This window comes from Psittacula echo, assembly GCF_963264785.1.
Source record: "Psittacula echo genome assembly, chromosome: 11".
In the NCBI taxonomy this organism is placed as follows: Eukaryota; Metazoa; Chordata; class Aves; order Psittaciformes; family Psittacidae; genus Psittacula; species Psittacula echo.
The window spans coordinates 17,721,205-17,734,289 of NC_137746.1; the positions used below are offsets into that span (position 1 = coordinate 17,721,205).

Consider the following 13,085-nt stretch of genomic DNA (forward strand, 5'->3'; position numbering starts at 1 on the left):
CTTTTCTTGTGTCTTTTCATTTGTAGAAGAATTGGCAGCAAAAGGGGAATTCATTTTTAGATTCCAAATATCCTGATTTAGAGGCTGTGTTGCCTCTGTATGCTTACACTCTGCATACCTATGAGAATTATACCCAAATTGTAATTTTAAGAACTTTATATTCCATTGCCTACTTAGACTTGTTTTCTTGACCAGGCCTTTCTTTATTTCCTCTCTACAACTACACAAATATTAAACTGATTAAACCTTCTTGGACATTTTTGTGCTTTAATTGTATGGATCTGCTATGGAGCTACCAATAGATCCTCATTTAACTGAAGCAATTAAACCCAAATCAGATTTGAAATTCTGTTTATAGCATTATTCAAGAAAACTTTACCTTAACAGATGATTATTTGTGTAAGAGCTGGTGGAATATGTGCTACATGCCTGTTGACTATGCATGTGTAATACAGTATCTTGTTCTCTGCAAAGGAAAAACATAAGCAAAAGCATTTGATAATAATGTGGCAATTTATGCAGAGAGTACTTTATTCATTAAATTTTTCATACATCTACAGACTTGATCTACTTTTGCTCATGAAGAAGAAATCACCAAATATAAAGGGCTGTATTCAGCATGGAAGCAAAAGTATTTTTACTCTAAGCACAAAATGTCACTTAAAAGTGACAGAAGTACCAGATATTTTGGGGCACTCAGAGATTTCAAGCTTATAATGAGGAAATAAGTTTATAAAAATAGTCTTTTTTTCCATCTTATTTTAAGTGAAATGAGAAAACTAGTCACTCATACGTGGAAAATAAAAAGTGCACACAAAGACAGCCTCTTTCCTTTTTACTTTACATACTTTCAGCATAAGCTGTTATTTTTTCATGCCACTTTGGTTACATCTGTGCAAAGAGTAAAGACGGCAGGGGAGTTGGAACTAGGTGATCTTAAGTTCCTTTCAAACCCTAAGTATTCTATGATTATGTTGCTTTCTCTCTGTGTTTTGACATCATGGACCTCCCTGGTTAACTAATTGATCATTTGTTTTACTCACTAGCTGTAAATCAAAACTCTGTCCACATTGAAGTTCCTCTTTCATAGTGGAAAATCTCAGGGAAATGGGTTTTGGTCTAAATTGAGGGTAAATAAAAGAACTCCTGTTGGCTTTGAGAAGTTCAGGTTAGATCTAAGGCAGAAGCTCTTCCCTGTGAGGGTGCTGAGGCGCTGGCACAGGGTGCCCAGAGAAGCTGTGGCTGCCCCATCCCTGGCAGTGTTCAAGGCCAGGTTGGACACAGGGGCTTGGAGCAAGCTGCTCCAGTGGAAGGGGTCCCTGCCCATAGCACAGAGTTGGAGCAGGATGAGCTTTAAGGTCCCTTCGAACCCAAACCATTCTGTGATTCTATATATGGGGTTGTCCTGGGTTCAGCTGTAACAGTTATTATTTCCTCCTTCTTAGTAGCTGGTACAGTGCTGTGCTTTTTGGGTTTAGTACGAGAACAATGCTGATAACACACCAATGTTAAAGTGTTGGTTTGGAGAGGATGTGAAAGGCTCAGTGGGCAGCACAAATCCTCTTCTGATTTACCTTTGACCTTTCCGTTCAAAAAGTTGATGGAAAGTTGTGTGTTATTTAACTGTAGTATGATACTAACTGTGACGTTGTTATCATTGCTACCTGCTGTTGGTGCAAGGGAGACTGGGGTTTCTGTCTTTCCTCTCTCTTTTCAGAGCACTCTGTGTAATAACCTCCTTTCAGGTAATAACCTCTGCAGTACTGCATCACACAAAAGTGGTGGTGATGATCTGAGTTCCATTGAATCTCCTCCTGTTGATTTGGATGCCGTAGAGTCAGGAACAGATTCTTAAAACTCCGAACGGCAGTCCATGGGGTTGTCTGATGTGGACAAGGAAGTGTATTATTGCTTCTGTAACCCACAGAGGTATGTTGTGATGTCACAACTGTGAAAAATGCATTTTCCTCTCGCTACAAAGTCTCTTCAGGAAGCACATCAGATGTGTGAGGATAAAGGCTGTGTGCAAGATCTGCCAACTTTGGGTTTTGCCTCCCAGAGAGCAAGGATTGCTCTGAAGAGTTTCTTCCCAGTCTGATAAATTCTCCCTATCCCTAAAAGTTTGCTTCGATCAAAATTCTTCATTTTGAGTTGGGCGTCGTGCCACAAGGTGGGCAGACGAAGAGAAAGCGTAAAATGTAAGCGATCAGGCTGCAAGAACAAATCTCTTGTTCTTATGCAAACATAACAGAGGCATGTGTGCATTTTGAGGCAATATAAACTACTTTTGGAGGTAGTCACAGTTAAAATCTTAGACTTTGTGAAAGGCAGAGCTCCACTGATTTTGAAGGGATTCTGTTAATCCACAGTGATGGTATGTCTGACCTGCATTTCTGTTGCTGGAAGGCAGTCCAAGAGAGCTGCTTGTCCCATGCACATGTTTAACTGGTGCAGATTTTGTTTGGTTGGTTCAGATCTGTCCAACTGAAGGTACTGCATTACACACGGGGGCACATCTGTGCACTGTGTTAGGACAAGGCAGTCAGCGCGGGCGGGCAGGGAGGGCATGTGCCGTTCCCACCAGCGCTGGGGCACGTCAAGGACATCGGTCAGTGGGAGGGGGAGATGGGCAGCCATGAGAGATGAGGAGAGAGCGTGCAGTGAGAGCAGGGGCAGCCATGAGGGAAGATGGTGACGGGAGAGGTGGGGCTGTTGTGAGGAGAGATTGTGAGGGGACAGGAGAGGTGGCCATGAGGGGTGAGGGGAGATCTTGAGGTGAGAAGAGGGGCAGCCAGGAGGGGAGATCTTGAGGGGAAGTGAAGGGTGGCCAGGAAGGGTACGGGCAGCAGCTACAGAGTGTGGGCCACTATGAGGGGGCAGATGTGTGGCTGTGACTGGAGATCATAAGGGGCAGCCATGAGGGGCAGATCAGCTTGCCCTCAGTGACGTGGGTTAGTGCTGGGCTTGGCAGTCCTGGGCTCAATGATCTTAAAGGTCTTTTCCAACCTGGTTGATTCTCTGATTCTATGGTTCTAAGATTTTGAAGCTGAAACAAGTCAAAGTTCAGGTTACCTGATAAATATGAACTTGATTCCTTTGGGCCATATGCATTAGGATTTACATTTTAATAACATTATTGAATTATTTTTTTACAGTAGTTGTTTGCCCAGTTGATTCTGTAGGGTGAAGCTGCTTTAGTACTGAAGCCAGCTCTGTTCTGAGATAAAAGACTGTTGCTGGTAAACTCCTTATCTGCAACTGACGCAGAAGCTGGAAAGTGGACTACAGATGAGACGGGATATTTTAGCAAAGAGGATCATTAGTATCATCTCAAAGCAGCTGCCTGCTCTCATAAAGGATGAATTTGACTCCTACACATGCCACAAATGTCCTCTGAGGTCTTTTCCAAGATGGTCACTGCCTCTGAAAATCTAGTTTCTGGATGCCTAAATTGGAGTTCTGGTGTCTGGTCTGTCAAAATGCAGTCTCTCAGAGCTCTGACGGGCATCAGTGAAAGCTGTATTTAAAACACAGTGCTATGAAACTCATGGGTTTTTCCTGCTGTCCTGACAGAAAGTCAGGTGATGACCAAACCTAATACTTTAACTTGGCAATGTTTTGTACACAGTTGAAGCGGGGATGGGATCCTGAAACTCAGCAGTATGCTTTAATATAAGGCAATTCTGTCACCCCAGCTACAAAATGAGCTTTAAAGGGGATGACTGCTTGCTTGAACTGAAGGAAACTTGGACAAACAGAAGTGAATTCCCATCAGAATTTGATGCCTTTCTAACAGAAGACATGATTTTGCAGGAATTGTCTTCTCTTTTCCAGGAGGGCTGCCTCTGCAAGTGTGAAGCCAGCCTGTAGAAGTTTTCAGCTCACATCTTTTCAACCTGTGTCTGCCTTTCAGAATAAGGGTACTTGGAGGTGCCACTGAGCATGTTGATGTTGACTTTTCACAGCTGTTTTCAGGTCTTTGGTAATAAGAACACATGTAGGTTTGCTGAACTGGTTGACATTGTTATGCAGAGTTAAGGGCTAAACCAGAGGCATAGAGCAAGAAAGAAACTTTATAGAATGTTGCATTGGTATAAGATGTTAATTGCTATAATGATAGTTGATTGCAAACTGATACAAATAACTGGTTTTGAGCTTTGTCACCTGTGGTTATAATTCATGAAAGTATCATTCACGTGTCTTTTCCAAGACAAATATACAGCTTTGTGTATTGTTTTCCATGTTTTCACATGGATTTGTGATTTTACAATTATGATGTGGGGTTTTTTCCAACCAAAAGACCAAATACGTTTTGATTACAACCTACTGTAGCCTAAAAAATACCAGGTTCCTACTGTTTCTGTTGTGAATTTCTCACTTCTTACCAACATGACCCTTCAGTAGGTGTCTGGTCAAAAAGCTACTTGAGGATTCCTTTGTTATGTGTTCTTTGGGTATATGACTGACCATAAATAAGTCAACAATTGATGCATCTTGATAACCTCAGTTAGTGTAGCAAAACTGTTTTATATAGATAAAAGTGTATGTATATAGCAAAATCTATATATATGTATATATCAATGTATATATCAAAAAATACATATGTATGTATGTGTATGTATATAGCAAAATCTTAAATGTAAGAATCATAATCATTGAGTAAAATTGACATAGTTGCTGCAGTTTCAGAAAACTTAATTAAACCTGAATCCAATGGATTGACTAGTATGTAATAGAACAACCCCTCATGCTAAACCTCTGCTCTGTCTCTCAGTGACATTATTAGATTATGCAAGGATTTGAAGGTTTGAACTCACATTTTTCTAAATTCTTTTTGTGTTTCCATTAACTGCGTTGTCTGATTTTGAAAAAACTAGCTTTAGATTTGCAGTCCTTTTGCCATAACAGGTTACCTCATTTCAAAACATAAGTCACTGTTGATGACAGTCTTCTCTCAGTGTGGAAAAAATCCTTCAGGAGTGTTTGTGTAATGGAAACTTCTATGCAAAGATAACTTTTGGAAATACTGCTTGATCTTAAGGGTTATTGAAGAAATTTATATGACTGATCATGGAGAGGACCAAAGAAGTGTTCGGGAGGGGAAGAGATGGGTAGAGTGGAGACCGAGGAAGAATAAGAACACAGTAATCTTTGACATGTTTTCTCTGCAGTTGATGTGTAGCACATGATATTCTCTGAATCCCAATAAATTATAAGTTAATATAGTAAAATGATGTGGAAACACAGAGGCTGATGTATTCTGGCGTTAAGATTTCAGGGAATCATTTTTCAAACCCAACCTTTGACGTTTTCATTGTCTCAGGTTCCCAGTCTGAACCTCCGTCGTGCAGTGCCAGTTCCATCACTTGCCCATCTGCCTGTACCTGCAGCAACAATGTGGTGGATTGTCGAGGAAGGGGCTTAACAGAAATTCCAGCTAACCTCCCAGAGGACATTTGGGAAATGTAAGTGTCAATGCAATGCACCATTCTTTTCCATGTCTCTCCATTTTTGGTCCCTGTCATAGCCTCCTGTGTGGAAGAAAGGAACATGTTCTGAGCAGATATCAGGTACATTGTAGTTCTACTCTTTACTTTTGTTCTTTTGATTGTTTTGATTGTTTGAACTTGTTTGGAGTTGCCCTAAGCAAGATGAAATTCTTGGTGTATTATGTTTGGAATGTGTTTCCATCTCACAGATCTGGCATTACAGTTGTATAGTCAGGAAAAGGAAATACAGTCCCTTTTCTGAAATCAAATTGTTTTATCTTTAGTTGGTGAATTCCCTGAGAGTTCGTAGGTTTTTTTGTTAGCTTGGCAGGATGCATTTGTAATGAAGTATGACATCAGAACACATTGTCCCTGCTGATTTCACCCCTATTTCTTGTCTTCCACATTTTGTTATTCCCACTTCTTTCACATTTTTGTGACTTTTTTGTGTTGTGAAATCAGATGGTGGATTTACAGACTTGTTTGTCTTCACGGCCTTTAGGAATTGTAATCATCTATCTTTGTGTCCATGACTGCGTACTACTGTGGTCCTGAAATACTGTTACATTAAACCGAGTTGCTTTTGGTTAGTCTATCGGGAATGCAAATCAATCCTTTTTCTATTTAGGTGCTTGTCATACGGAGGTTACTGGCATTCAGCCAGCATTTACAGTCTACACAGAGTGAATTCAGATATTTGTATAGTCACTGGATTATTCAGCTTCTCCTTGCTGTAGAAATACTGCTGCAGAACAAAACTCAGTAGGATAAAGTTGAAATGCTTGTATGTAGCCTGGCTCACTATGATATGCCAGGAATGTGACATTTGTGGCCAAGAAAGATGATGTGCTTCGTTGTTTGCAGGGGATCCACTCTACACAACCACTCCTCTAAGTCACTTTATCAATTGCTTTTATAATATAAGAATCACCTCAGATTTGTTTGGATTGCTACCTCAGCACAACAGTTTAGAGGCAGCTTATGCTCAGTTGTGCATCTCCACAGAACAGATATGTTAGAAATGAAAAAACTAGCTCAGTAAATGCAAAGAATAAAAACATCTTAAAATTAACATTATTGAGAATGTATCTAGAGCATGTAAAGATGTTTACAGGAAATATAAACTCTTATGCAAGCTGTTCTGAATGTCTGTTATCCTTCCTCATGAGGAAGTCCAGAATGTGTTGATTGTGTTTGCTTCCAGTGTTATTGCGGCACACAAAATATGCATGTCATACTTGGTTTTCTGTGCGTGAAAGTCAGAATTATGCTGAAAATATAAATGTGTTTGGCACACTGAGAATATTCAGTGTTTAGCCCTGTTTCCAGTTCTGTCAGATGGTGTCCAAATTTTCAGAAGTGGCTGGAATGAATGGTTCAACAAGGAGAGGCAGAGGATGAAATTGGTCCAAACCTGCTCGCAGATGAGGGTTGGGCTACGAGAATTGGGAAGACTGAGTCTGGGGTGCTCCAGCCCGCTCCATACAGCAGCACACCTCCGTGTAAGAAAGCAAGTGAAAAACATCCACCTTCAGTGTGCTTGTAATAGCATCGAGTATCAAAGTCCTGACTCCGTTTTGGTTGCTCCAGCCCACAAACCTAACCTCTGCAACTTATAGTAAAAGCAACTTAGAAGGTCTCCTTAGGAGAGCAGAAAGTGAAGGAAGACTTGGAGAGCCTTTAGATCAGATGATAATGTAGGGAGTCAAGATGCATGTAACATTTTAAGAAACTTTCATAACCTGAAGGTTATAAACCTGCTAGATCCCTACAACACCATGTAAGGTTCTGAGCACATGGTTTAATGATTCAGATCCGTCAGACATTTTGCACTTTAGTCAGTACTTATTTGATTCTTTGTCTGTAGATAAACCTCTTATATTGTTCTGATCCTGCAAATATCCTTTGCAGTTCACTAGCACTTAGTTCAGAGCATAACCCTCATGAAAATGTTTATTGCTACTTTCTGGTGGAGTCAATCCTGTGAAGATTTCCGTTCTAAGGAATAGATATATAAGAAATACATACAGAAATTTAAGTAGTTCTATTTACAATGAGGGTGGTGAGGCGCTGGAACAAGTTGCCTAGAGATGTGATAGATTCCCCATCCCAGGAAACATTCAAGGATAGATTGGACAGGGCTCTGAGGAACCTGATCTAGTTGAAGATGTCCCTGTTCATGGCAGAGAGGAAGGGGGGTGGACTAGATGACCTTTAAAGCTGCCTTCCAACCCAAAACATTCTGTGGTGGTATGATTTTATCAGAATAAGTCTTAGCGAGTGACATCACTCACATATGGGTTTTCCTACTGGTGAAATGGTATTTTCATTTTGTAAAAGTACTAATGAAAAAGAGCAATTAACCTTAAATCCAACAGCAGTGTATTAAACAATGTCTCACAGAGTAAAGGATGTAGCCACATAGAAAAACATTTCTGGAAAGATGGAAGAAGCAGCGACAGTTTCCCTGGAAAAGTCATGACATAGATTCTTTTGACCAAGGTAGCCATTCTGGTTTATGCAGAAGTCTGTCATACTGCTCAGAAAGTCAGTTTGTCTGAGGCCGCTTTGGGCTTACTCAGTATAAAATCCATCCAGAAGCCTGGTTCCACCTACACACAGAATAATGATGGTCTTTAGATTTGATAGGATAGGGAGAATAATACTCTTTTGCTGTAATATTATAGCAATGAGGCCAATTAAATTCTGTCTGCATGCTGTAGCCCACATATCTTGCTCTCAGACAGCAGTAGTAGTGTTTTTTCCCCTTCGGATTTATCCCCCATGGTTGGCATTCATATAGTCAGACCCTTTCCATAAAAGGTGGCTATAGTGGTGCTGGCTGAATGCTTCTTTCTGGACTCTGCAGTCCTATGATCTGATCCGTATCACCTTTGAGAGGTGTAACTTTTACTAGAGACTCTCACCTCCTGTGGTAATGGGGTACTAAGAAACTACATGGCTGGGTTGCTGCTACGTAGAATCCTGCTTGAGATGGTGTATTTTTAATTCAGCAGTTTCTAGCTAATATTTTAAACACTCATTCCACTAAAATACATTTCCCCCCATAGATTGTAGTACATTCATAATATTTGTATGATAGTATTAAAATGCTGTCTTTGCCTTCCTCAGTTCCACTTGGGGCTTTTCCAAGTTCCTTTGCTGGTTATTAGTTGCATTCAGTTACAGCTTTCTCGCTTTTGTATTTCCCCTTGACTCGGGATTTCTTTATAAGCTAAATTGGACTCACCAGGAACCCTTTGACTGACAAACTGTTCTACAGCAAACACACAGCTGTAACTCTAATGTGGTTATTAAAGGTGACCTACATTTCACTGTGGTTTGTGTTAATTAAAGATCTTTTACTCAGCCTTTCTTTCTTCATTAACATGGGTAGGCAGAACCTTCTCTGACAAAGCTGCCAACAAGTCCTAGATTTGTTTTTGTTGATAAAAACCTATCACAAACCATAAAATAAGCATCATATGACACTAATTTTCCCTTGCTGCTGACCTCTGCCATGTATGACTTGGAAGTCTGTTGTGTTACTTCATTACACCTCTCCCCAAGGTGTATTATCCTGAAGGCCCTCATTACAAGAATGTCTTTTATTAAATAAAGGAATTTAGAAAAGTTTGAAATCTGTATCCCAGCCTTGCTTTTCCATAACTTCATAAAATAGGTAGCTAGAGTGTTCAGAATGCAGTTCATTTTTCTCTAAACCCTGTTGTTCAGTGTGGAGCTGACAGCAGCAGCCAAATTGACAGAGGTGAAATGAGTTACAAGAAATTGAAGCTGAGGAATACAGACTGTATGTTGAATGTTGTAAAAGATTCTCTGCTTACAAAGTGGTTCTCTTGTGTTGTTCAGAAGATAACAGTGTATGTTATAGAGAAACACATGAGAATAAGCAGAGCAAAGTTTTGCATGAATACTTGAAAAGAAAAAGTCATTAAGCACCTGGAGGCATTTACTGCAAAATACCCAAACAAACATGGCTTGATGGTTTACTGGTAAATGAACAGTATGTCATTTCACTGCATTGGAACAGCATCTGCAATAAAAGGAGAAGGTTGCATTTGTTTAGAAAGGGTGAGAGAAAACGCATGCAAGACAAACAGGGAATAGATTGTGAATACAGAATGGACTTGACCTTGGATGGGTGCAGGGAGGGATCACCTCCAAACTAGTAGGAGACGGAGCTTCCACAGAATCCGTTGTTCTGATCAGACTTGATCGCAGCCTTGCAAGCAGTGCTTGTCAGGCTGACTGACAGCTCAGCACATCAAGACTGCAAAGTAAAGACCTGTGAAATCCAAAGCTTCCAACTGTGCCTGGGAGAGTCACTGCACTGCAGCTGGTGGGAGCTGGGAAGGGTGTTGTGAGAAACACTCTTGCCACAGCAGCAGATTTCACTCAGCATGTGGTTTGGGCTGTTGTTGGCTCAGGACGCTGGGCTGGATGGATCTGAGCTCTGGCGCTGTCTGCCCATTCTCAGTGTTTGGCTGGTTTGATGCCAGGGAAAGCACAGCTTTCCTGCACTTGCAGATGTGGGGCACTGGGATGATGGCATTGCTAGCTCTGGCTGTGGTGTTTCAAGCAATATTTGCTCAACATCCTGTGGGCCAGGTCCATGTGATGCATCCCAGTATTGGTGAGTGATCAGTAACTCCCTATTAATCTCTTGCCCAACTCACTACACTTTTCCACTGTTCCTTCTTCAGAATGAAGTTTTCATGCTGTTCATCCATTTCAGACTGATCTGCTTCTTTTATTTTTTTTTTTTTATTTATTGCTGCAAACAAGGCTGTGTTTTAGGATATTAATTCCAGACAGCTTTTGTCTGAGCACTTTGCACACCTTAAAGCAGCAGTGCTTGACTTTTGCCTGTGTTTTGTAGAACTTTGTGTAAGACCTTCCTGAGTGGAAGTGGGGAACAGCCCCCTAAGTGCTGATCCTCCTGCTGCTATCTGCTCTGGAGTGAGTGGTGCAGCGGTGTCCTGGGTTCAGCAGTAGCAGTCATTTTTCTCCTTCTTAGTAGCTGGTGCAGTGCTGTGTTTTTGACTTTAGTCTGGAACAGTGCTGATCCCTCTGGGATCCCTCCGGGAGTGAGGGGGAGAAAGGGAGGGGAGTGAGCAAGCGGCTGCATGGTTCTGAGTTACCATCTGGGCTTAAACCATGACATACACTGTGGTGAGCAGGCTCCTGAGCTGTGGAGCAGTGACCACTGGCACCAGCACTGGCACTGGGTGCTGCTTTACTGAAGGACATTCAGGTTGTGGAAGAAAAGGGTTTGATGAATTGCTAGCGCTAAGGGCTGGATTGTGGGCTGGGACAGACACTTGAGAGAATAAAGACTGGTCTGGCCCAATACAGAAACTCTTTGGAAAAGGCAGCTGACCTCAAATGAGGAAAAAAACAAATCATATGATGAGAAAGACTGGGAGCAAAGGAAATCAAGACAGGTCGATAAGTGTTACATGTCTGAGAAAGTGAAGAATGCTTAGTGCTAAGGCCTGAGGTTGCTGCTAGTGAGCCTGGGACACCAGCTTGACAGATTGGGCTATGGGGATGTGGTAAGAGGCTGAGACACTGGGTGGCATGAATAAGGCTGGCCAGGCTGTGGGACCAGGACAGAGACTCACAAGTGAAGATGGAGCTGAGGCATCTCTTCCCACCAGAAAACATGAATCTTCCAGAGCCTTTGTGCCTTGTCACAGTGTACTTGCAAAACCCAACAGCAATTTGTGTATCTCTGTGCACTAGTGACCATGTGCAGAGATCAAGTATTAGACTACACACAGTTTACTGTTTTAACCACTGCTATTTCAGTTAGACATCAAGGCCAAGTTGTACTTTTGTTACACGTGAGTTTCCTTGTGATGGAATTAGTTATTTCAACTTTTGGTTTTGGATTCACTGAATTAAATACGTTAGTAAAAAGAAGTATATAAAAGAAGAAAGAAAATGCCAGAGTGAGTGTTTGTAGCTGCACTCTTCATTCAGTGCTTTTGTATGTATTTGTTGTAGTAAGCACTGTAATTACAGCATAGTCTCATATTGCTGTTAAAAGACTGGACTCATTTCTTGTTAGGGATGCATCAGGCAAGCCTGTGTGTATGGGATCTGTTTGTTGCAGAAACAGGAACAATCCCCAGTGGGAGCTGTGGGAAGCTAATCCCAGGAATGCTGTTCAGAGGGTTGGGATGTATGTTCTTGCCAGTGGTTTTATGAGTTGACTCTGGGCAAGTGACTTGCCCAGGCTTTCGTGGGTGGTCACTAGTGATGCAATCCCGGGTTCTGGCTGACTCAGCTGAGACATTCAGAAGTGCTGAGGACTCGCAGCTGCAGCAGAAGTCAATAGGAGCTGTGCTTTGAACACGTTGTGCTGTGCAGTACTAATTACTTTGGAGTGCCAAGTCCCAGTCATCTGCAGACTTATAAATCAAACTCCAAAATCTAAAGTATATCCTTAGATCTTAAAGCTGATCTTAGATTTCCAGCCTGTGTTTTTTCATATGAAGCTTGTTTTTTCACTGTTACTTAACCTTTACAATACTCTCTCTCTGGTGAGATTAGGAGAAATGTACTTGTATAAAGCAAGAGTAATGATGGATAGGATGTATCTAAATCAGAAATGGGGACCTTTTATTTAAATGCTGATTTAATTACTCCAGACAAAGAGGCTGACAGTCCCTCAAAGAAAAGGGCTGCTTAGGCACTCATATCTGGGGAGATAATAACTACAGTTTCCCATCTGTCTTCCGAGCAGAGTGAAATAGGATGGCTGCCTGTCCACCAGCATCTAGGTTTGTCTTAAGGTCAATTTTGAGTCACTTGTTCTACATTGGTTTAGTTTATCATTCTCACTATTGATAGCTGAATTGGTGACTGATAGTTTCGTGAGGAGTGCTGGATTTTGGTGCATGATTTCTACTCTCAGGAAAAAAGATGGAGTTCATCCACTAAGGAGAGAATCTAATGCACTTAAGTGTTGGTTTTCTCATGGTTTTGTCAAAATGAAAACAAACCAACTATACTCCAAGAGAGTAATTTTGCAGTATAATCTTCTGCTCATTCCACCTTTAATTAATGCTTTCCTGACACATTTACTACTTAGAGAATTGCTATTATGAGGGTACCACTGTATTGTGCAGTGTTGTGAACAGACCTGTAGATAGACGAGTTTGTTGCTTTTGGTGCTTTAGTGATTCTCTTGGGAAGAAATTACCTTCTTTGTACCTGTAGGAGTCTGGGTTGTAGCAGAGCTGGGACAAATCTTGATAAGGCTTCTGTGATTTGAAGAAGTTGATCAACAAATCCTGGGCATTTAAATCACTGGTATATTCAAAATCAATTTTCACAGATTAAAATAAAGGCAGAAAGGCTGTTATAAAACAATTGAGCACTTGTAACTCTATTTATTATAATAAAATTAATTCTTTCTTACATAAATTATAAATTAACTGTACCATAACAATTTCATGTATATTTACAACTGGCTGTGAAATCCTCAGCTTCTTTAAGGCTTATTATTTTTTCGAGACTATAGGTGTGTAGAAGCTGTAAACTTTGGGGATACAGGAATAACAGTTG

General features: G+C 41.0%; 1 protein-coding gene across 1 annotated transcript in view; it reads left to right on the forward strand.

The window, feature by feature from the left end:
• Positions 1-13,085, forward strand: part of SLIT3 (slit guidance ligand 3) — a gene marked incomplete at its 5' end in the record, with an annotated part of 525,497 nt that overhangs the window by 326,426 nt on the left and 185,986 nt on the right. The window contains one exon of the mRNA XM_080626822.1: positions 5,324-5,465. Coding sequence (XP_080482948.1) covers positions 5,324-5,465 — 142 coding nt within the window. The remainder of the gene's footprint in view (positions 1-5,323; positions 5,466-13,085) is intronic.